The sequence below is a fragment of the Vanessa atalanta genome, chromosome 1, assembly GCF_905147765.1.
Source record: "Vanessa atalanta chromosome 1, ilVanAtal1.2, whole genome shotgun sequence".
Classification (NCBI taxonomy): Eukaryota; Metazoa; Arthropoda; class Insecta; order Lepidoptera; family Nymphalidae; genus Vanessa; species Vanessa atalanta.
The window spans coordinates 9,725,534-9,751,311 of NC_061871.1; the positions used below are offsets into that span (position 1 = coordinate 9,725,534).

General features: G+C 30.7%; 2 protein-coding genes and 1 non-coding gene across 7 annotated transcripts; 2 read left to right on the forward strand and 1 right to left on the reverse strand.

Annotated features, from left to right (window-relative positions):
- Positions 1-2,457: 2,457 nt before the first annotated feature.
- Trnak-cuu lies at positions 2,458-2,530 on the forward strand. Its single transcript has one exon. It is a non-coding gene; the product is annotated as a tRNA-Lys (tRNA).
- A 3,004-nt stretch (positions 2,531-5,534) lies between these two features.
- Positions 5,535-7,234, forward strand: LOC125065973. The gene is made up of 3 exons (XM_047673841.1): positions 5,535-5,583; positions 5,996-6,160; positions 6,307-7,234. The coding sequence occupies exons 1-3, from the start codon at positions 5,547-5,549 to the stop codon at positions 6,798-6,800; spliced, it is 696 nt and encodes a 231-aa protein (XP_047529797.1). The 5' UTR covers positions 5,535-5,546; the 3' UTR covers positions 6,801-7,234.
- A 336-nt stretch (positions 7,235-7,570) lies between these two features.
- LOC125077996 lies at positions 7,571-23,399 on the reverse strand. 5 transcript variants are annotated; one of them, XM_047690155.1, is made up of 5 exons: positions 12,334-12,509; positions 10,803-10,860; positions 9,788-9,844; positions 8,857-9,004; positions 7,571-7,783 (listed from the first exon to the last, which is right to left on the reverse strand). In XM_047690155.1, exons 1-5 carry the CDS (start codon positions 12,506-12,508, stop codon positions 7,595-7,597), a joined length of 627 nt encoding a protein of 208 aa, XP_047546111.1. In that variant the 5' UTR covers position 12,509; the 3' UTR covers positions 7,571-7,594. The 5 variants fall into 5 exon arrangements, with proteins under 5 accessions (XP_047546111.1, XP_047546106.1, XP_047546117.1 ...); XM_047690150.1 differs by lacking the exons at positions 9,788-9,844; positions 12,334-12,509 and adding an exon at positions 23,241-23,399 and having other exon boundaries at positions 8,857-9,109; positions 10,677-10,860; XM_047690161.1 differs by lacking the exon at positions 9,788-9,844.
- Positions 23,400-25,778: the final 2,379 nt, after the last annotated feature.

Sequence of the window (25,778 nt, forward strand, 5' to 3'; positions counted from 1 at the left end):
TTAGGGTTTTTAAGATATTAATTTTAAAGTGTCCATTATTTTATCATTCTCGCATTTGATTTCTGAAATATTGTCTTTCCAACTGTACGGGAGAGCGATCTGGGAACCAGCGCAGCATCTTAGTAATTTGAAAGCGTCGCTCGTGCTGCTACGAAATAAACATATGCAACTTACATGAAGTTATATTAAACTGACTGACTGAGGATTGAACTATTTAAGACCTTTTAGAATGTTTCATCATTGTATGTGCTTATTTGATTAGTTTTAAAGCACTCATTAGCGCCTTTGCCGTTTTTTCATCTATTATAAATCTGAGGATAAAAGACTTTTAATTTATTTATCATTGTTCTTATAATAATTCATTTATTAGTTTATATTTTTGACGATATTAAATTTTACATTACACGGTTCCTACCATCGGCAAAATTAAAGGATATTTTATTTGGAACTCATGTCAATTTGCATTGTTCAATTTTTAGTCCATTTATTAATTAGGTACCTAAATTATTCTCCTCTGTACGAAGAACATAACCAATGTATATACAGCGTGTTTACTTTTCCCCGAAGCTTTGAAACTTGATGCGACTTTATTCAATCCTTTGGTACGACTGCAGAGCAATATGCACTTGTCAACAAGGCTGTTCTTAGACTCGACTAGGACATCAGAACGCTAAGTTGCCGGAGGCTTTGATGTCATCGTTTTGTTCAAATAATGCTAGTGACAAACGTCTACAAGCGTAATCGTAGTCTTGTACCTTCATGTGTATCGTGTATTTCTTTTTGTAAGCGAATACTTGCAATGTCGCCTTTCAAGGTGTTACTAATGTTCCTATTTTCCTTGTATAAGAAATCGATCCGACACAATTACATATGTATATGGTTAGGAGCAAATCAGCGACATAAATTTACGTCGCTAAGCGGCCGGTTTTTTAGTTCTATTATTTTATTTATTTTCTCGAAAATCGAAAGTTTACATTTTTGGATTAGCATTAGCATTAGCAGCCCGTGAATGTCCCACTGCTGGGATAAAGGCCTCCTCTTCCTTTGAGGAGAAGGTTTGGAGCATATTCCACCACGCTGCTCCAATGCGGGTTGGCGGAATACACATGTGGCAGAATTTACATTTTTGGATATGACGTTGTAAACATAAATTAATTTAAGGTTTACCTTACATTCTGCGTCGTTAACAATTGTAATATTATACAATTATTATTGTTTATTTAAATTATCTACAGATATAAGATCAATTAGTTAGATATTCAAATATTCAGGGTGAGAGTACACCCAAGTACCGCCAGCGTACGACCACCGCCCAGGGTTTTGCGGTTAAGCGGCTTCACCGTTAAAGTTAAAGAGGCCTCGCGGTTGCAAAGTGAATAGAAAAACTACCCGTATTGAAAATGTCGACCTCTGTTTTGTAAAGATGAAAATTGTAAAGATAGCCGTGCCCACTACTAAGCCCTTTGCCCAAAGTATTGATACTAAATAAGTATGTGTCGAAAAATAAATATTAATAAAATGAACTACTTATTCTGTTTATAAGATTAAAACAGTTTTTATATATTTTATATACTTTCATACGTTGTAAATACTCGTTTTAAATTTTTAATACTCGTTAAGTAATTGCTGTGCATAAAATGATCCAGAACAGATGAATGTTCCTGTAGGGTTCCTTATCTTCAACGGGCATGCGAAACTTTACAGAAGCAATAACTATTTTTATTTTTAGAAAACAAACAAAAAAAGGGTAAGAACTAAATTAGAGAGAGAGAAGGAATAATAATTTTATTATATTATTAGACAGACCTTAGGCAACAATATATTATTTTAAGTTAAAAGAAGAAATAATATTTCATGTTGTTATAAAAAAAAAACAGTAAGGACGTTTTAACTTGGCACCCATTTAGATCTCACTTCTTTTGTCGTTGAAGACAACAACCAAGGTATATATCATAATATTTGACTTGGCTCTCATTTTTACATTTATGTTTTTGATGGGATATATAATAATATAACAGCCTCATCACTCGCAAACAAAAATATCACCTGCGCTTCGTAGCTACATTTTAATGCAATTCCAAGACAATCGGTAATTTCATATATCTATACATATAATAAAATTGATGTTTCTGTTTGTGATATTAATATAACCGCTTTTTACTAAATGCATACGTACACGCACACGGTCCATATACCTAAATAAGATTTCTTACAATTTTTGTCTATATGTCTGTCGGTTTTTTTCCGGCTAATCTCTGGAATGGCTGGACCGATTTTGACGGGACTTTCGACACTGGCAGATAGCTGATGTAATAAGGAGTAACTTAGGCTTTAACAATAACTGCTTTGTTAAATTCAAACGCGCACGAAGTCGCGGGCACTTAAATATAAACATAATTAGTAAACTCAATTGAATATATATTATTATGTACATATATTTTGTAATGAGACATAACTGCCCGGCTAGCTCAGTCGGTAGAGCATGAGACTCTTAATCTCAGGGTCGTGGGTTCGAGCCCCACGTTGGGCGAATACCTTTTGTATTATAATTTATATAAACTTATTTTTCCTTATTGTAAAAGATATATTTTATTCTTTCTTTTAAAAATATAAGATAAATCAATTTTATATTTTTAAATATTGGTTTATACAATATATTGTAGAACGTTACTGTTTTTTTAGTAGCGGTGGCGCAAGTACCTTCTTATTTTTAACCGAGATCGGAAGTAAATATGACTCTTCAGAGGATCAACAGGAAATATTTTAGAGATACTTAGATTAATAATTAATTATTTTGTTTAAAAACACCTGACCCCTAGCGTCTTTAAAGAGAACTACGACATAGCGAAGTAGAGTTAGATTTAACGTTCAATTCTACACATAATACTGTAATAGTTCAATAGATGGCAGCACTAGTGCTAATTATTTCGAGTTGGAATAATAGTAATAAATAAAATAATTAAAATTATAAATTTAAAATTACAGTTGCCTTTCTTATTATTCAATGCATCATTTTTTAAAAAAAGTATAAATTACTTATGTTTATATTTAATGTTATCATCCACCGCCATTTTTTATTAGCCGACTGTAAAAAAGATGTTAGAGAGCTCAGTTAAGTTCTTCAGATGGTCGCTTATATCAGTCATTTTATTATTATTATTGTCGTCATTTTATTCTGTTATGTGAAAGAAATTAAAAGCTGACAAATTATAACAGATTAATGAAAACTTGATATTAATTATTTGTACTTCCCCAACATTTTAAGAGGAAAGTCAACAGCGGAATAACATAATGGTAATTATATTCTGAAGTGTGAACGTTTGCTGTTAATTGAAATTTTCTTTACTTCTTGCAACTTTATTAGGTCTGGTAGTTTTAGAAATATTTCAAGATACCAAAATCAATATCAATATACTTATACTTTATTCGAGTAGGCTTTTGCAAATACATTCGATTTGTCATTTTACAAAATTTGCTCAAGGTTACCACCGGAATATAAATTCTACCGAGAAGAACCGATAAGAAACTCAGTACTTAATAGAATAAACAAGAAATGCGTTATACCCAAGTGCTAAGATGTATTAGAATTTTAGCAGTAAGACAAATTATTTGGTGTTAGGACTTTGGGTAAGCCCGTCTGGGTTTGGCTCTAGGTCCGTAAGCAACAATACAATATCGTTGCGTTCTGGTTTGAAGGGTGAATGCGAATATAGCGTTTTATTTCTCAAGGTTAGACTCATGATTGGCGATGAAAGGAATTGTTTAAATTTCTTACGGTGCCAATAACTACGGGCGATGACAACTTAGCATCATCAAGTGGCCCATTTAACCGTGGACTATTTAAGTGACTACATAGACTTCTTATTTCATAAAAAATTGGATACTTTTTTGAAATTTTTTAACTATATATTATATCACATTATAATTATATATAATGGCGTAAAACCGTTATTTTACCTGTGCAAAGTCGGAAGTCGGAAGCTAGTTAGTAAATAAAACTTCAGACAGTCCATCAATATAAATAAATGTTTACTTATAACTATATATATAAATATTCAGAAGCATGTTTGTTTTTTATAATAATAGCCATGACGAGTAACATAAAAATTCTTGTTTTTATTACTTACAAAGTATCCTTATTATAATTGCACAGATGAGATAAGTCGGTATATTATGAAAATCATCTTATAACAAAACGTATAGCTATACCCGGCTTGTGTTGTAATATTTTTATTTTAAAATACATTTCTTGCCCTATGTATTGTAATTATACGAGAACATATATGACACTATCAAGATGTCAGAACTTACAACTATGAAGCTCAGGTTGCGATACAATTTATATACTAAATTGTAGTATATAATGTATATTTTACGTTAATAATTGATAGTAGCAAGATGTCAAGCATTCCAAAAGTTCCACTGACTCGGGTTAACGAAGCGTGAACGCACAAAATAGTGAATTCGAACAAAAATGTCATGACTTTAAATCACAATGAGAAGATTGTTCTGATAAACCTAATTTGAATATTATTTGGTAATTAAAAAACAATATATATTCATTTATAATTTTGAATAAGTATTATAATTTACATCCGGGTTGGCGGCGCCTTGGGCTATGAAAGGAAAGATTAAAATGTCATACGGCCAATGTATGGACAACTAACTATTAGTTGGCCCAATGGCTTGGCCATCTACAAATACAATGAAAAAAAAACATAGCTGTAAGAAAAAATTTCGATTCCCTACATAACCAATATATCGCCAGTCTTGAGAACTAAGTTACGTCCCGTATGACTGTACACTTACAGACACAAGAGATAAATATTTTTTTTTATGTTTACATATTGTTATATACAGTATATTGTAGTTACTGTTTTTTTACTTGTCGGTGATGTGATTACCGTTATTATCTTCTTTTATTATTTTCAACCGAGATCGGAAGTAAATATGGCTATCCTGTTAGAGATGTTAAGGATCATCAGGAAATATTTTAGAGAAACTTAAATTATTTATTACTTTTGTTGTTGACTCCTGACCCCTATTGTCTTGAACGAGAACAACGACATAGAATTTGATTTGACATTCAATTCTACTCGTAATACATTGATAGTTCAAGAGATTCCCTATATAACCAATACGCCGCCAGCCTTGAGAACTAAGATATCCCTCGTATCTGTAATTGCACTGGTTTACTTACACTTCAAACCAGGACACAATTATACTAAGTATTGCTGTCCGTACAAAATAAGAAAAACCTATAAACTAATGTTAACTAATGAATAAGATATAATAATGACATAGGGGTTATTGAACTCTGGACAAAATAATGTCTTAGGTTTCAAGATGCGAATACTATGTTTTCGTCAACTTCCCAATGATAATAATAATTATTAATAATTTTATAAGATAAAACATTTTCTTGTATTGTTGCTGGTAATTGCTGTACTTCCTTTGCGACATCATTTAGTGTAATTTATGTTGTTTATATAAAACGTAGGAGACACGCGAATCAAGCTTTGTGATGTCTCAGATCTCATATAACGATGTCGAGATCATTAGCCATGTGTTTAGTGATTTTAGGTAAGAATATCAATTTATATTATTATTTGCACATATAAAGAATAATACAATGTAAATTATTTATTTATTAAAAACTGTTGACAAAATCATTGTAGTTGCTACAAAAGGCAGTCTTCTTTAACAGTTCATCTTTGTGCTGCAGACATAATATATTATTATAACTAATAATAACAAAATTCTTTCATAATAGAATCATATGAATCATACTTTAAAGACAAAGTTACTTGAACAAACTACGCCTGACTGATATTCAACTCTGCGCATGCAGACGAATATTGATTTAATGTGAATTTACTTTTATATATATATATATATATATATATCTATGAATAGTAACAAATACTATTTCATATTAACTTATTTAATTTAATAATATCTTATGGTGTGTGAAATTAAACTGCTTCAATAACAGGTGCGACTGGAGTAACCCAGCAAATATCATCTAAAGTTGATTTTGCGGAAGAAGAATCAACAGTCGAGAAAACTTCTGACACCGATGAGGATCTCGAAGTGAAGCATACTATTGTCGTTTCAACGAAACTCAAAAACAATAACCGAAGAGGATTGCATACAGATGGTATAAAATAATTTTATTATTATATAAATTAAATCATTCATTTGATTACATCCACCGGAACACATACAGACAAAAGAGCATATCACAATGTCCGCGTATGTCCATGTAGTTGTTTTAACGTTAATAGCATATTGTACATGTTTTAGGCGATGCGGGTGTTCTTACATACAAATTTGGTAATAAAAATGCTAATGATGAGGACAGTGGTGAAGTTCCCATAGTTAAAGCATTCAAATCAGTTGAAACAACACAGATAAGAACGCCAGACTCTCGTCTCAAACCCGTAACATATACTTATCCAGAACTCGTTCTTCACAATAGAAATTCACGTGACGAATTTGACTTATATCCCAATTTAGCCACAAATCCTATGCAATGGAAACCTTCATCATTCTTTAATAATGTAAACTGGTGGAATCAAGACAATGCTAATTTCGACAGTCACGCCAGGAGAAGCAGACCTGATTACCAAAAGTTTAATAGAAGAGTGAATGATGATGGGGTCAGAGAATTTTATTGCAAAAAATGTAGAGAAATGAATGGTCTGAGAGGATGCATCCAACCGAAAACGAACTCTATGTTCCTTGAAAGTACGACACCGAAAATTAAAATTGACGGAAAATTAGCTAAATTAAATTGATAGTGTACTGTGTTTGTTTTATTTGATGGGTACATAGCAAGGTGATGTTATCTCGTAACCTTGGGAAAGGCATAAAGGTTGCAGCGCACTCATGACTAATATGTTGATCGCATATTTAATAAATCTTCATACAATCGCTGATTTTATGGGAATTTTTTAATATACGACAGCTGTAATGCTATTGTTTTTTATTAGTAGCAATAGCAATGTGAACATCATCGTGTGGAGGTTGAATACCAAGTATCTCGTTTCACCCACAATGTGTAGAAAAATTATAAATAAAACTTGATTATTGTTTAGATCAAGTTTTTCAAATTTTGGAATATAAAAAGTACCTAAAATAAAACATGAATTGAGCATACATCTGACAGAATGCTGTTGAAAGTCCGTATACCTACGGACAGATTTATAACATATATCACCTACCACATAAATCATTATTTTTAAAAAACATCGTAGGCATATGCACGTTTATATATATTTCTATTAAGTGTTAACTGTTGTTTTGGTTATTTCTATTAATTGTTTATTTTGCTTTTAATCTAAAATAAAAAACGTTTTTTGTATGAACGCCAAATCATTTATTTAAAATATTATATTTGAAAAATCACCGGCGATTATTACATAAATACCTTTATAATGTATTTTTCATAGTAGAATAATACATATTATGTTCAAATCAAATCACAGCCTTATAAGACACGTGTCATTTTGAATATACGATCCATTAAAATAACTAAATTTAGTTTATAAATAGATAATTAACAATCGCGGCGTATTAGGGACCTTTATATTTAGCTGTGAACTTCGTATTTGGTGACCTTTCCATTTTCATTGACGACGGTTTCCGAACCTCGCATGCCCGATACCTTCCCGTCGATATTAGCGGACGAGGCGTATGAAGAACTGGAAACGCTAACGAAATTCGGATTGCTACTATCAGTTTCAGCGGCTCTGCTTGTTACGTCCACGTTCGGCAAACCCTGAAAATGTTATAATTGTAAGATGTATAAGTTATTGGTGAATAAAGATAATACAAAGACAACAACAAAAGACTTCAACAGCAATACTTTAAAAAAGGGTGAGCGATGATAAAAAAAAAGTGTTTAAGGGCACGACTAGCGAATCCTAGTGCAGCGTAACCAAAGTTACCCAATTTGAAAACAATGAAATAAAAAAAAATTGAATAAAAAATGAAACGAACGATTTATTGAAAGTATCCAGGCAAATAGCGTTTTACAATAACATCTATGCAAACGTACTCGATCGCGAGATCTAACTTTTTTTAAGCAATTAAAGCATCTTGTGGTGTTTTCGCGTGCTTTCTCGAATCTACACGGGGATTTAAGAAGGCTCGCTGCATTTTCTTAGATGTGCGCCGATCTAGAGATATCATATTTTAGTTTTGTATTTTTTTGCATGATTACACTCGCAACAGATTTACATCTTAATACTAGCCTCTTTTGTTTATCTCTTGTCACAAAATAATAGCTGATTTAGAAAAATGAGGATTTCTTATCTCAGAGGAACTATCCTGTTTATTTGAGACTTGAGATGTCGATCAGAAAAACTAACAGTTATGTTCTGATCAAACAATAAATAAACTGAAATATACGTAATTTAATAGAAGACATATTTTTTTTTGTATGATAAAAGTTAAAATTTGCGTACTTATACGCTTCAATGTTTCCCACGATAAAATCAAAATAGTGCGCCATTAATATTCATTATGGTTTAGTCACGTTTAAAAATGACCTAACTCAATAATGACGCAATATGCACATCATTAGGTATTGTATTTTAAGCACATTTTTTTTTAATGTACAGGTTAGATGGATCGGCTAATGGGCCACCTGATGGTCTAATATAGGCATTAGCGCTGTCAGAAATATTAACCATGCCTGTGGGGCGCTCCAACCTGAGGAACTAAGATGTTATGTCCCTTGTGCCCGTAGTTACACTGGCTCGCTCACCTTGTCGCTTGCTGTTGTGCGGTAGAATATAATTATGATGATTGGATAGGTATACTTCAATAAATAATTAAATAAAGTCTTACGGGGTTGATTGGATCAATGGCCGCAATTTGTCGCCTGTAACCTGGCGCGACCACAGCACTGGCAAATGCGGATTGATGCGCATTATTATCCATATTAGCGCGGAATTTGCCCGGTCCAAAGAATGGGCTTCCAGTAAATTGCGGTAACCTAAAGAAATTGGGATTATAACCAGCATGGTTATATGTTATATCAAACGCTTTACTAGCAGCGTGTGACGCTAGTCTCTGACTCTCTATATCAGAACCAAAAATCCTGGAAACATAATATATAATTCAAACACACACCACAACTATATTAGTCACAAATGAGGCAAACGTGAAAGCGAAAAAATGTGCTTGTGTTAGTAAATACATCCTTATTCCCACTCACACTACAACACTCATATAATTAACAGATAACAAAAACAGTGAAAAGGAAAAACACCATAAAAGTAATAAAATTATTACAAAAAAAAACGTGACGTACAAAATTGTTTAGTTGATTGAGGATGTGCTTCGAGGTTTTTTGCAACGGCTTATTAGCACAGAACTCGAAATAAAAATGATAGCCATTTAAATTCTTAGTTTTATCAGAAGAAATACACACGTCATTAATGTCGTTGTTGTCCATTTATAAAGGGCAGATTTGAACTAATTCCAAAAGATCCACTTTTAGATAGACCACCGGTAGCCACCTACTAACTGACCCTGATCAAAACCTTTCACGCATTTACACTCAAAGAAATAAAAAACATTGAAATCAGTAGAAACGCTTTAAAGGAATTCAGTTACATAAACACGCCCAAAAGATTTATATTTGAAGGATAATTTAAAACACGACGAAAAAAACATTAAGCCATTAAACAAAATCACAAAACGCCGTACGACATCAATTTCAAATATATAATAACAATTTTGAGCAACTTTCGTTTTGAAAGATAAACTCATTTACCTCAGTCTAGAAGGACGTAACCGTCTGGTTAAGAGTCGATTTCTCAGTTTCGGGAAACTATAAATGATAATGTTACTATTAAAACAATATTAATACTTGATTTACTTTTAAGGCCTTATTGTAAATGATTCTCATGAGAAAAAAAATTGGTAAATTTAATTTTTATTAATTCACAATAGCAAACGGTCAGCTTGATTATAAATGATCACTTTAACCATTAAACACTGGTGTTATATAAAATTTAAACTGCTTCGTACTCCGTCCATGCATAACCAACCACGGAAAGAAAGACATCATGTCTCTTGTGAATTTTATTGTAATTATACTGGCTTACTTACCATTTTAACCGGACCAGGTCTATACAAAGATTGCCTCTTTAACTAATATAGTGTATTTATTGAAGTTTCTAAATAAATATTTTAATAAATTATAGAGAGTCGCAAACATTCAAATTTGATTTAAATCAATTGTATTGATAATGTTACTGGCATGCATATTTTGTTTATTACTCTTTTACAAGCAGTTTATAAAAGGTGATTTAAAAAAAAATATTTCAATATAAAGTTGAAAAATTAAAACATGTTGATTATACTCCGTTTACACCGGAATTTATATTTAATTTATACGTACCATTTCTAAATTGATTATTATTGTGGGTACCAACTATTCTTATAATAAGATAACTTTAGCTGGTCATAATTATTACTAAAATGTATGCAATCCTTTGTTTTCTGTAACACTACTTATGGTGCTTATAATATGTTGTTAGATAAAACATAAAGATAGATAGCAAGAAGAGAAGAAAGAAAATATATGTAATTAATAAAAACGTAATAAGTCTTCCATCACCGTAAGCTCAATAGCTTGAACTCAGTATTTCGTTTCTTACTGTTGAAGTATATTTTCGAAATTCCTAAAGTAATCAGGAAAGAAATAGTCGATATCGTTGAAGGGGACTGCGAAGGGATCACTGTATGGTATGAATGTGTCCCTCGGATCGAATGTCCCACCGTACCTATTGCCTGCCGTGTCCTGATAGCTGTAGACACCTACACCTTGCGACGTTGGGTATGCTGAAATGAAAAAAAAAACAGTTATTGATAATAAAACCAATCAAGTGCGAGTCGGACTCGCGCACGGAGTATTCATGAACTATAAAAACCGAACAAAAATATGTCTGTTGTATGTTGTTGTACAACAAATCAACATGATATATTTTTACAACGTTTATATAATTTTACATTGTGGTAAAGTTATGTGCATGCCCGTAGAGGTAGGTACCACCCACTTATCATATATTCTACCGTCAAACAGCGATACTTAGAATTATTGTGATCCGGTTTGAAACGTGAGTGAGCCAGTATAACTCTGTAGTTATACTGGCTCACTCACGTTTCAAGCCGGTTTTACTGTTACCTCAAGAGAACAATCATCTTAGCTCCCAAGGTTGGTTGGGCATTGGTGATTTAAGGTATGTTTAATATTTCCTACAGCACTAATATCTATGAGCAGTGGTGACCACTAACCATCAGCTGGCTCATTTACCCGTCTGCTAACCTAAATCATAAAAGTAAATTTAATCACAATAAAAATTATCAAACAAATATATGATATATATGCATATGCCCATAGCAATATTGTTTGTTAAAAAAAAACAACGATTTAAATCATGATTTCATATAATTATTACACGTAAATAAATAAAATGATTCATGTTAGATCATTTAATGGCAGCTTCCATCGGATCGTGTTGAAAAACTCACGCCCATTAACGTGTGGAAAACCCTTATTAACATCGTATAAGCAATATTAACAATTGATGTCGGATGGCTTATGAAAACGTCTTGTTACGTATATAATTATTATAAAGATTATAAAAGAAATAATTATTATTTGTGTGCTTGTTGAAGGGAACGTTAATTGAGCTTGAAATCTTTTAAGGAAAACTTATAGGAAAAATAAAATTTCCTGGTCTTGACTTTGAAATCCAAAATCATTATTAAATATAGGAGGATTATGTTTTGCATATTGATTGTCAAATATCTACTAGCAACTTCGAAAGAATACCTCAGATCTGAAACAGTTAAATAAATATTTTTCTTTTTGTCACAAATTTGCTTATAATAATAAAATTATTAATAATTATTTGTAATGGTTTCCAAGTGATATTTTTTCATTATAATATAAAAATCGTAAATAAAGAGCCGAGATGGCCCAGTGGTTAGAACCCGAACATCTTAACAGATGATTGTGGGTTCAAAATAAATAACGAACACCACTAAACTTTCATGTAATTATTTTGAGTTGTGCTTGGCGATAAAAGAAAACATCATGACGTAACCAGCATGTGTCAAATTTCTTTAGGATATTTTTTAAAAGACGACCTTTTTACGAGTACTTTCTCTGTGTAACGAATGTAATATCATAGATTTAACCATAAATAATACATTTAGTAAGTAATAATGAAGGCAACATTATAATTTAACCGTAAACGAAATGTAATTAAATAAAATTTAGAAAACGAAACATATCAAACAATTGCTTACTTCTTACCCTTCTATTTATGAGATGGAAGATATCACAGATAGCTACAATATTATTTTGTACCGCACTGCAAGGCTGTATATAGTAAACTGCTGTGTTACAGGCCTCGAATTCTATGTTTACAGTGTGACTAATGAAAATGTAGTTACTGCGCAATAATTCTATGCTATTACTCATTTTAATATTCTAGAAGATTTAATCTATTTTTTATTTCGATTGATATACAAATATTGTCATTTTTTTTAAAAATATTTTTTTTATAATATAACAATAGAATGAACTATGAATGTTTGTAATGATGATTTAACTTAATAGAAATACCATTATGAGGTAACTTGGCTGCTTAGGAACTTCTTAAGAGAAGAGTACGTATTTTCCTAGCCGTGGTACATTACACAAGATATCATTAAGTATATATAATTAAATTGTATAAGAAAAAACAATAGTACATAGATATTAATAATATATATATACAAAAAACATAGAGTATATAAAATAAGCAAACGAACCGTATAACCACGTTTACTGAAATGATGACGATATAATTGTTATTTCGTTGAAATCCTGCAGAACCGACCATATGTATTAAATTTATTTATTTAAACCGTTATCTAGATGTGTGTTTGTTTCTCTTTAGGAAGTAAAAATACCTTACTCGCTAAATTATTATACTTTTTTTAATAGGTATTGGTGATGGTTCCAAATTTACCAGTCATTATTATGACTGGTAAATGGATTACTATCACCTATATATGCATTTAACATATATTAACAATTTATAAACATCGTTAATGTAACACTACCAACGGGTGTTCGAGGCCTTGGCGTGGTCAACTGATAGTTTGCGCTAATCAGAAAAATCCATTGTAAAGCCTTATTGACACCTCGATAAGTTGATATAGCATAGCTCTATTGTGGCCGGAACCACATAGCCTAAGTAATTTTTTTTTATATTGTCATTACATTGAAGCCGATACAAATTAAATCCAAGTACACATTGTAATATATAATAAAGTTTGAAATTAATTTTATCGAATAATCAATTATGGACTGGTCCAAGATCGTTAAGTCAATGTAACTTGTCTACGTGTATTAAATACCAATGCAGACATAAACACAAATACTTCACAATATATCAAAAGAGTTAGAAATAATAACATCATATATTTCATCGTGTCTTAATTTATTTTAATGATTCGTTTATTTTGTGTATTCAGAAGTCTATATCATTTCGGGACCGCTTTGAGCAGAATTTATGAGTTTCTATAGACAAATTAATATAATTTATACGTGTTGATATCCGTTATAGTCATTCATTATATTTTACCGTCCAGACCTCACTGTAATTAACTCACATGTTTAATTATAAGGCTCCGTGTTATGTTTAAAACTAACACCGGATGCGTTGTGTCTATGTTCTTTATAATTGCTCTGAGTGAAATAGATTGATGGACGATGATAAAATATAACTTTAATAATTCGCAATTTTCGTAGGAAAGAGATGGAAAGAACTCATGAATCGAATCGAAGTTTAGGGGTTAAAAGCCGGACCAGCATAGCTGATTTTTTTGTGAGTGTATTTCTTTCTTTATCTCGTGTTCATCGTCAGCGGTGAAGGAATACATCGTAAAGTCTACGTGTGTCTGATGAAAATCTGCCATGTATGAACCAACTCGCATTGGAGCGGCAAACCTTTTTCTCAAAGAGGTGTAGCCTTAGCCCCACTGTGGGGCATTTACATGCATGGCGTCCCTCTTTTATTTTATGCATTAAATGTTTTTATTGTTTTAAACGTTTTTTTCTAACTCCGTTATTATGTATTAATTCAACTCTGAAGTTCATCATTCACTCACTCACAAGTTTTTATTCTGAGAACTCAAATAATTCTATCGGACTTTTAGTAACAGTGAAGTGCTTTCATGACACACCCATTATCTCATGATACGAGATAATCTAAACTATGTAATGGAATGGATTATATATTGCCGACGCTGTCTATTCTAGAATACAAAACATATTTCGAATACATAATTATAATATAAATTCTTATTAAAAGTTCCTTGATCTCTGTATATATTTACGACAAAGAATAAAATAATCACATATGTCATAAATTATCAATATTTAATCGAATTTTAATTCCTGGTTACATTTAAGTTTATTATATTGTTTAAATTTATAAACGGGTAGTATTATTATTTTAAGGAGCTATTTTTTCTAATTTATGAACTAATACATAATTAAATTCCTAGTTTGCATATTTAGCTTATGTGTTTAAAGTTAAAAAAAAACTAATTAATATTGAAATATTAGATTATGTTATAATCAGTAAAAAAAATTTAATGGTTTAAATTAGTAATTGCAATTCTTCTCTCTTGCTATCAAATATATTGCAGGTTTCCTAAAAATATTTTTTTACATATTCAAGCACGAAATTTATCATAAATAGGTACATTTTAACACGATAAGAGCTAAAGGGGCATTACTTAGAAATGTCTAAAACAGATTTATTTTTTAATTTACTTAATATTTGTTACGATTGCACAGTGCTTAATAGGAATTATAAAAATAATTGAAAGTATATTATATACGTACGTATCACTTAAGTAAATTCATTAAATAACATAAGCGATGAGAAAGCGGTGCCTATACGTCTTATTAACAAATATTATACAGTCGGACAGTACCTACGTGATAATTGTGTTCAGAAAACAAACGCTACAATAATAAGACTAACGACATCACGATATTTCCACGAAATCAAATAAAATAAAATTTTCCACAATAGGTCAAATATGGTATAGGCATAGGAATGATTAATGTCTCTTTTTAATGTTACTAAGAAGGCACATTGCGCAGATTACATTACTTTAAAAGAGACGATGAGATTTCGTCGGTTATGTTCTGTGTTATTGATATCATCTTAATTATAATATCTGGATTATCTTATTCGGTCACAAGATCACTATATTTAATCGCAGCTTTATAAAACTGATTGATGGCACGCAAACTGGCGTTCTAAGTTTTTTCCTTTGTTTTTCTGGTGTGTGTATACGACAGTTAAGCATAAAATATTCTGCCTAAAATTTTATTTAATTGTCATCTCGGCAACAACTGTATTTGCAGTGTTATATATGTTTTCTCGAATATTTGATTTAATATCTAATAGGTAAGTGTCTAAAAAAAGCATAATACATTTTTTATCAAAATTTTAGCTATTTCTATACTAATGGTTACTATTAAACTACATGTATGTACTTGAAACATTTATTAAAAAATACTACTGACTGACGTATCAGGAGATCTTGAAAAATATAAGTCCGATTGATTTGAAATTTAGCTTAGTTACCTACCTACGTCTGTCGCGACGTGAATGAGGTATTTATTATATCAGAATAGGAATATCCTTTATTTTTTAATAAGTTAAAAATAGCTGTTTGAATGTAATAAAATTAACATATCAATAAATAAAGCTACGGAGAAATTCTATCTCGACTAAGAAAAAATACACGTGAGTAAATTTGCCTAGGAAATATTTTACGGAAATAACTTTATAACAGTTTTTGTACGATTCTATGCATAATCATACGTAAATATATGTTAGTAGTAATACTTTGAAATTCAAGGTACTTATATAAAAAAAATACAATGGTAAAAATAATTTTAACCTAGTGAATTTTGGGTCAGAAACGATAATTAACACAGAATTGGTTGCTAATCGTTTAAACGATGTTTATAGTTGGAAAAATAGCTTCGAAAAGTACCTGGTAGACAGCGATTACGTAAAAGCAATTTTTATTGACAAAAAAAAAATCATAAAAGAAAGAGTTTATCAATGTTTGTATATGTTTGTTACTTGAACACTCTGTCATTTATGAATTGGTTTGGATTTTTTCTGAAAGAGTAAACTTTTTTATTATTTAATAAATACCACATGAGTATCTGTTTGGCGTGTCCGTAAAAGCATAATTTTTCTCAATTATTTTGTTCTTCTAACCGATTTCTGATGGTGTAAGAGATTTGTTTGTATTATATAATATAATATGTGATTATTAACACTGGTACACCTCTATTCTAGTTATACGAACTCAGAAAGGCAGCTTCAGAAAGGCTTTACGAGCTTACAAAGTACGAGAGTGTAACACTACCAACAATGAGCTTTTAATGTTATTTATTTTAGGAGAAAACAGGAATAACTCGAATTTAGAGCATTTATGATTCGCATCCGTACAACTTGTCTTAAAACAGGCAATTAATATTGAATACACGAACATTTAACTTATATCCTGTATTTGGAACGAATTTCTTATACGCGGCTTACAGTAGAGCGAATTGGCGTCAAGTCATCCTGTATGGAAAAAGCATTATGTCAGTCATTATGACCAGGTGAACTTTTCCCCTCTTTCACCGTCTCGATGCCTCTGCCTATTATAAATAGTTTTACAACATATTAAATATGTTTAGACATCTAGATCGTCCAATCAATTGATTATCATACATACTTAGATGACAGTAAACTGTCTCACACGATTAAATAAAATTAACGAATTATAAAAGTTACATATCATATAAGTTTGTGTGAACATGATTATACCGGTTGTCGGTCAAGTTAAAAAAAAAAAATGAAACGTGTTGGAATGCGTGAACAATTAACACGATGACATATTTGACAGTTAGTCAATTTGAATAAAATTCTCAATTTCCCTTAAATATCTAAAAAAATATATGCGTTAGGTATATACCTAACGCATATATTTAAAATGTATGTTATAAATGCTAATAATATTATTAGCATTTATAATTCGAAAAAAGTTAAAACATTAAATGAAACAATAGTTTCGTTTTTGTTTGTTTCGAACAATATTTTAGTGTGGTTCTAACCAATATTTATACATATTTAACATTTGTTAACCATATGCATATGCACGGTAAAAAAGTCATCCATGGTGTCCTATCTGTCAAATACTTTGAACAATGTTTTCCGTTTTCTGAGTAAACCAGTATAGAAGCACAGAAAGTAATAAAACAAACATCTTTGTATAACTGCGCATTGAAGGTGTAAGGAGCTGTAGTACTTCTTGCAATTCCAATGTCTATGGTCAGAGATGTCTATGACCTATTCACTCAAGAAGGCGCAGCTTAAATAACATCACACTAACATCTTGTTAGCGCACGCGTCACTCGCTTTTACTGATGCATCCTAATAATTATTTTACTTGGAGTGGTGCGCCTTCGTGAGTTTGTAGATCTATGTTTATCATGTCATGCTGATCACCTGCCTTCCTATTGTAAATCTCAATTGTGATAAGTCGAATAACATATTACAGTGATTACGTTACTTTTATGTGTGCCTTTAAATGTTATAACTATTTTATTGTCATTTTCGCATAACACTTTCTGACATTACATGAATGTGTTCTGCGGTGAGTTTTAAGTTGCTTCTTACATAATATCTTTGAAGATAAATAACACATATTTACATATATTTTTATATTTTAGTGTAGTTCAATAAGTCTTTTATTGTATATGTTAAAGGCTAAACAAGGCAGTGTTTCATAATGTAGTAGCATCATCTCCTAAACACGTTTTATCATCTTTTATTATTATATACGTTTTATGTATATATTTTTAATTTTCCAGTTAGGAAACACAATAAAAATATCTACTAATTTATTAATATACATTTATGAAAATGTGGTCCTAATTACCCTTTTTAGTGCCTCTATAGTAATGAGTTATCGTATACTTTTGAATACAAAAACTAATCTCCACCTTGTGTTATAAATACAAAAAAGTATAATAATTTTCCATATTCACTTATTAATATATAGATTTATGTTTTGTCGAAATACTGCTAATTGGTGTAAATAACTTACATCATCTTTTTATTCTCACATTCTTCACATGGGAATACCCGTATAATTTTTCAGTATTCGAGTGCACAAATCTCATTATAAATTTGTCTTAAGATTTCTCACCAACCGTTATTTTATTTGATTTATTTATAAAATTAACAGATAACACATAATGATTAAAAGTGTATGTCTTTTTTTCAACTCATGTATGTATTTTTTTATGTATACTGATTAAAAACTACTATTTGTGAGATAATCAAATTAGTAATTCGAATTTTAAAAAATCGACGATTGACGATATTTTTTTTAATAAAAAGACTATGGCCGCCATCATAGACAATTTCTCAGAAAAAAATATTAACCATTCCTTATATCGTAAATACACCACCAACTTTGAGAGCTAAAATGTTATGTCCCTTGTGCTTAGTTAGTAGTAGTTGTTACACTGACTCACTTACCCTTCAAACCGGAACCCAGCAATACTATGCAGAGGTTTGTTGCTGTTTGGCGATAGAATATCTGATGAGTGGGTGGTACCTATCTCGACGAGGTTGCAGAAAGCCCTACCACATTGCAATTAAGGAGTGATAAGTTTAACAAGCTGTCTTTTTCTTTCGAATATCAAATTAATGATGATAAGTTGTACTAAAACGTCGTGTTTTAAACATAGTCGTAGCGAATATTTAACAGAAACCATTAAATATTTATTAGTATATTGCTTTAATTTAATGTATTCTAACGGGTTTATGAAACGAGTTGTCGACTTTCGAATCCTTTTGTTGTATATAATATGTATAAATAACGTTGTCTCTGCCCATTTACAGCTTACAAGTATGATAAATCTTTATGCGTGGAGCCTGTATAATCGTGGTCGTGCCGTAGATTTTTAATATTTGTGTTTATTTGTTTAATTATTGTCCCAATTTCTATGCAAATGATATAAAATTATATCCAATTTCTTTATTGCGGCATAATTGACATATTGAAATAATTTTGACTCAGTTAATTGGGACTAAAAACTATACAGGTATGGCTATATTTTCCTCAGCAAAATCAAAAACCTTGCTATGCAAACACTATATATTTTGTTTTATTTGACTAAGTTATTTGTTGTAAACCAAATGAAACAAAGGTGATAAAACATTGTTTAAAAAAAAACTTCTTTAAAAGTATTAGAAAACAATATCACAAACACCTTTAACATGAATGGGTCATTTATATACATCAAAAATAGGAAACGATCTAGATATGATCCCTGCGGAATGCTCATTTTTAGTATAGACCCGGAAATCTTCCGAAAAATTGTTGAGTATGTTATATTTCAAACATATACTTCATCTATAATAAATAGCAAAATAAAAATAATTAAAATAGTTTTTTTATCAGTTTAAAATTTTAAATGTTAGCTACTTCTAATGCTTGTTACGAAGATTATTATATTTTGTATGATCGCATTGCGTAACTAATCAATCGTTACGATTTAATACGTTAAGAATGTTTTATTGCCCTTGTTTCAAAAGTATAAACACCTTATATAATATGTGCATCAAAGAATAATTCTAAAAAGTCAAATGTAAAAACGACTTGTTAAAATTAAATAATAACACTCTACTGTTAAATGTTTTTGTTAATTGACTAAAACTTCGAGACTATTTTATATTGTTTGAAGAAGCATTCAAATTGTATTTGTTAGTATCTCTGTTAGATATAAGAATTACTTAACTTAAAGAAAAAAAATTTTTTTACTCAAACAATTTAATTTTATTTGAGAATAAAATCTGGTTTGTATGACATAATATAGCTTAAAAATGAGCCCACTTACTTTTGGATAATTATTAAAATTATAATATGAAATATATTAAACAAATATTTAATGTTGCTTAAAATCAATTACATCTTATCGCTACTCATGTGTTTATGTGACAAACGAACTCTATATCAGGCCTTAGCTTGAAATGTTTTAACGATGTATGACTGAAATTAAATATGAAAACTTAGATGACAAACTAAGCACGAGGCATATTCGAGAAGTTGCAACTACAAGATAAGTTAAAGAATAGTAAATATCTTAACTGATTCATAAAATATTTTCTATTAAAGTAAATAAAAAGATTCAAAATAAATTTATTACTTGTTTTCAGAAATCAATATCCAATAATATTATATTGTATGGACTCGATGAAATTGATTTTGTTAGTGTTATTTCATAAATATATATTATTTAGAATTTTTTTTAATTTCACTTCTCATCAAACATGAAAAAAAAAAATACTAAATAATTCGAATATATATATATAAGTATATATTTATGTATACATACTATTTGCAATATATTACTGATAGTAATAACTAACTATTAACTTTGTTGTTGCTCAGTTTGATAAATAGTTTAATTAGTTTTTTCTTTTAAAGTTTATTTTTAATCTACACCTTCCTTGGGTATAGGGCTTTGTACAAACTCGTCTGAGTAGGTACCCGCTTATAAGATATTCTAGCGCCGAGCAGTAATACTAAGTATTGTTGCGTTCCGGTTTGAAGGACGAGTGTTACTACAGAAATAAGGGACGAAACATATTGGTTCCCAAGGTTGGTAGCTCATTGGTTATGGAAGATATGAGTAAAATTAAATACGACACCAATTTCTCTGGGCAGTGGTGACAAAAATAAAATCTGGTGACACATTTAGAACTACGTATATAATACAATAATTCAAGGATATATTACATATATATATAATTGTATTTAACTAACATTACTGTATTTTAAACGTTGAAATTTTCTTGCCGGTTCTTCTCGGTAGAATCTACATTCCGAAACGGTGGTAGCTTCACTTTATAATTTGTCAAATGACGATTCAAAAATGCTTTTAAAGGCCTACTTGAATAAAGTATATTAGATTTTGATTTTTTCGAATAATAATGTTCTCTTTTGGATAATAAATAATAATTGTATAAGATTTTGCTTCAATATTTATATTTCCAATACAAATATCTGAAAGAAATACTTTTTAATAACTTCAGTTATACTATAATGTTTATGACATAAATTCTCAAGTTGTTAACTTTCCACTTTTTAAGTTAGGACATATGATATTATACTACGTCTATAATAGATAAATTTCTCGAACAATATATGTGTATAAATGTCTTTATTAATGATTATGAAATTTTCTTTGTATATAGTATTGAATATTTTTAAATTTCTTAAGCACGTATACGAATACGACTATTGAGGTTTTTTTCTAATGTGTTGTGCATAATACCTACATAAATAAAAAAGTGTTTTCTATAAATACAACAATGAACTTCTTAGATTTTCTCTGCTCAAATATAATTGAATCAATTAAATTTTACACACAAGAGCCAATTTTTTAGTAAGTTATGAATATTTGGGGTTTTCCAACGATTGTTGATTGTTATACCACTTTAAAATTGAACATTGTAACGCAGAACAGAACCATCTGAAGATTACATAGATACTTTTATAAGAAAGTAAGCGGCATTGCCTTTCTGCTATTGGAAAAATGATAATTTTTGTGTATGTGTGTGACAAGAATTGTGACTTTCATAGCTTTTGAAAACAGTTGAAAATACAGAAATTACCAAATATTTAAATACAAACGCACTTTCACACAAACGAGCGTCAAAAGAACGAAGAAGAAAGTTTTTTTTTGTAAACGATAAGATGTTTCAAGTTACTTGATGTTTATTATAATTGTTCATTCAAAGCCTTTTGAAATAGTTACTGAACGATAAATTACTATTTTTCAATTCGCTTTATTGTGAACTGGCTTCCGTCTGCATAGCATCATTCAATTATTATGCTAGCAACATTAGTTCGGCATTCCAATGGATGCCAAAAACGATGAAGTTCTTTGTTTGTTTTTGATATCATAATTATAGAACTAAAGCCAACCGAACCAAACCAGACCAAAGTGTGCATATCTTTATGAATACAAATTAAGTACCCGACAATTTTTTTAAGTCCCGTAGATTATTATTTGTTGATATAAGCCATATTATGTTTTTTTTTAATCTATGTTTTAATTATAAATATTATATAGTATAGTAATTTCAATCTCTATATTATTGTAATGATATTCCGCTAATTATCAATATAAGTGTAATCTTGTGTCCTGACTGACTATAAACGCACAACAAAAACTACAGTAGACACCCTAAAAAACTATAATTTGAATCAAACGTTTATTTTATAAGGAAGTACGAACGGCACCAGCGGCTATTGTTACGTTATAGGTATCAATTCAATACCCATCTGTAAATTAGTACAATTTGGTCCTTTTTAAAATTTATTTTATAATATTTTCTTAACACACACACAGCACCAATGACTTTTAAGGTACTTAATTTACACTTTTAAAAACAAGATTAAAATCGTGCTCGGAGGTGAAATAAAACCATCACAAGGAAACTTGCATTTGTCGGATTATAAATCTGCCCCATGATTTCATCAATCCGCATTGGAGCAGAGTGATGGAATAAGCTCTAAACCTACTTAAAATGACCTTGTCCCTAGCGAATCATTTACACAGTTTGCACTTATCGCCTTATAATAATTATTATAATTCATTTCAATTTAAGATGGCTTAATAATTGTTGAACTTATAAATGCTTAATAATGTAAGTAAAACAGATTTTTTAAACATTTCTTACCTCACATAGCAATGTGAAGTTAGCCTGTTTGTAATGTGAATCGTGAATTACAAGTTAAGACCGCACAAAAAAATATAACTAAATAACCGGTTTTATATGTACATATGTATATGTTTAATGATCAATAATACATGTTACAATGAAATAATTGATTTTACGATAAGGGCCAAAATAAACCAAAGGTTATCCTTGAAAAAATGTATTAAAGTCGAAGTTAATGCAACTTACTACTTAAAGCTAATTAAAATGCATATATTCCATTTTTTACTTAGATAAAATGTCTTAATTCAACGAATAAGCACTAGGAACTAATACGCCACACAAAAGTAATCAAGTTTAAATCATATACGTGTCCAGGATAAAATAAATACTTGTACTCACCATAGCACCACGTAAATTGTATTAATAATACACTGATCAATATAATTCTCGTCATTACGTCACGGTCTTCACACTGTATATACAGAACCTGGATAAAATATTCGGGTACCTTTGTTAAAAACACGAGTATCTCTGTCGAACGATCGCTAGTTAATGTTGTTAACGAGTTACCGCAGTCTATTAAATGCTCTTCCTGACCGCTTATCAAATCGTACTTTTCACGGCAACATGCGATTAATGTCGAATGCGATAAGGGCTAAGTTCCTTCGATAATTTCGTAATACGCTTCTTGTTTACATATGTTTTTTTATTCTAGATTTACTGGATGTACTTATATTTGTTAGCATCCGGGGCTTTGACATGGATATAAATATATCAATGAAGGTCTTGTGTTCCGTACAATATATAATTTAATTTAATTATTTAGAATACCTATTAGCTTGATATTAACTTGAACTTTATTATCTAATGTTGATTATTTTATTTATCTCTATGACAAAAAATAATGTAATACTGATCTCTGACTTCACATTCGACATTGTAAAAGATAAGATCAAATATATGCTTCCATTATCTTACTGGTACAATGTGTACCTAATATAAGTGACATAAGAGTCGTAGTTCAAGGTTAAGAAGAATATACGCTAATGAATGTGCTTCATGTAATATTTTCCCATATATTGTTGTCTATTTGTTTATATTATTCTAGCGTCAGGCAGTAATTCTTTTTATTTAAATATGATTCAAAAGGAGGTTTATTGTTTTTTCAAAACATCAACAGTGATTTTAATGGAGACATCGTCATTAATTTAACATAGTTCTATTTGAAGAGAAGATTGTTCATTAGTTAGAACACTTGGATCTTAGTCGATAATTGCGGGTTCAAATCCGGAACATTGACTTCTCATATACTTAATATGCGATTTTACGGTGCGCCGGATGAAAATCTACAAAATTTGCATCATTCCCATCATTGAAACAGCGTGGTGGAAAACTCCAAGCCTTCTTCTCAAGAAAGTGAGGCTTTAGACTAATAAACTCATAGTCCCTGATTGTAATACAATTATAATATTTGAACCAGAGGAGGGTGGGGTAATGGCGTAATGTACATCTATGATTTTATTTTATCTATTTTTATGATATTGGTTGGTGGACGACCAAATGGGCCACCTTATGGTAAATGACCCTACCGCCCATAGACTGAATGGAGCTGTAAGAAATATTAATCATTTCATACATCGCCACTGCGCCACCGACCTCGGGAACTAAGATGTTATATCCCTTGTGCCTGTAGTTACACTAGCTCATCCACCCTTCAAACCGAAACACAACAATACTAAGTACTGCTGTTTGGCAGTAGAATATATGATGATTGGGTGGTACCTAACCAGACATGCTTGCACAAAGCCCTATCACCAAGTAAAGTCTAATTTTATAACGCAATAAATAAATTACATTTTAAAGTATAATTTGTTCCTATAAACCTAATGGCTATATTTAATTTGTGTTTTTATTTGCGTGTTAATATTTGCCCCACTCTCACCTATAATTGAATTGTCTCGAAAATTCGCATTACGAACTTCAATTCGTCCAAAATAATCACACGGTGTCAATGACCTAAGCATAAGCTAAACTGTGTAGACTTAAAATTGAAATGTAACAAAAATTAAATATACTAATATTTATAAGGCCAACTTTATTGATTTATGTTTTTCATAGAAAGTAAGATGGCAGCCAAGTAAATGGACTACTGGATAAGCAATTCACAATTACTATTACTTTCAATGTCAATCCACGTTATCTATCTAATAATCATTACCAAAACAAATTAACTATATAATTTTATTTTATATTATATTTTTTATGGCATACGTTAATGGGCCACCTATTGGTAACAAGTACTCATAGCCATTGGCACCGTATCAAATTTTAACCAATTTTTACACAGTCAATGCGCCACCAATCTTAGGAAAATATGTTATGTCCCTTGTCCCTGTCCCATTCACCCTTAAAACCGGAACACAACCAGACCAAGAATGTATGATGAGGATGAGGATCCTAACTAAACAGGTTTGCAGAGAGCCAGTTGGTAGTAAGTGCAAAAATTCAAAATAAATGTTATACTAGCGTCCGCTCTGGTGCCAGTGTGTTACGGACGCTGATATTAGGTACTTAATATATATAAGCTATCTTTATTACAAATATTATAAAAATCCGTTTAGACGTAACAAACGTACGACATAAAAAAACTATTGAACATGTAGGCCCTACTATTTCAATTCATAAATATTATATAGGTAAGCGGGCACAATGGCGGTGGAAATATTAACCATTACTTATATCGCCACTGCGACAACAACCTTGGGAACTAAGATGTTATGTCACTTGTGCCTTTTTTTTTTCGCTGGAAAAACGCTTTACGCTTTCCCCCCACATGGAAGTGGGGTTCGCCGGTGCCTAAGATGTTGGCGGTACACCGGGATACCCACTAAAAAACCAGCGGTACCCTCTCCATCTCATCGGCGGGCGCCACGGGAT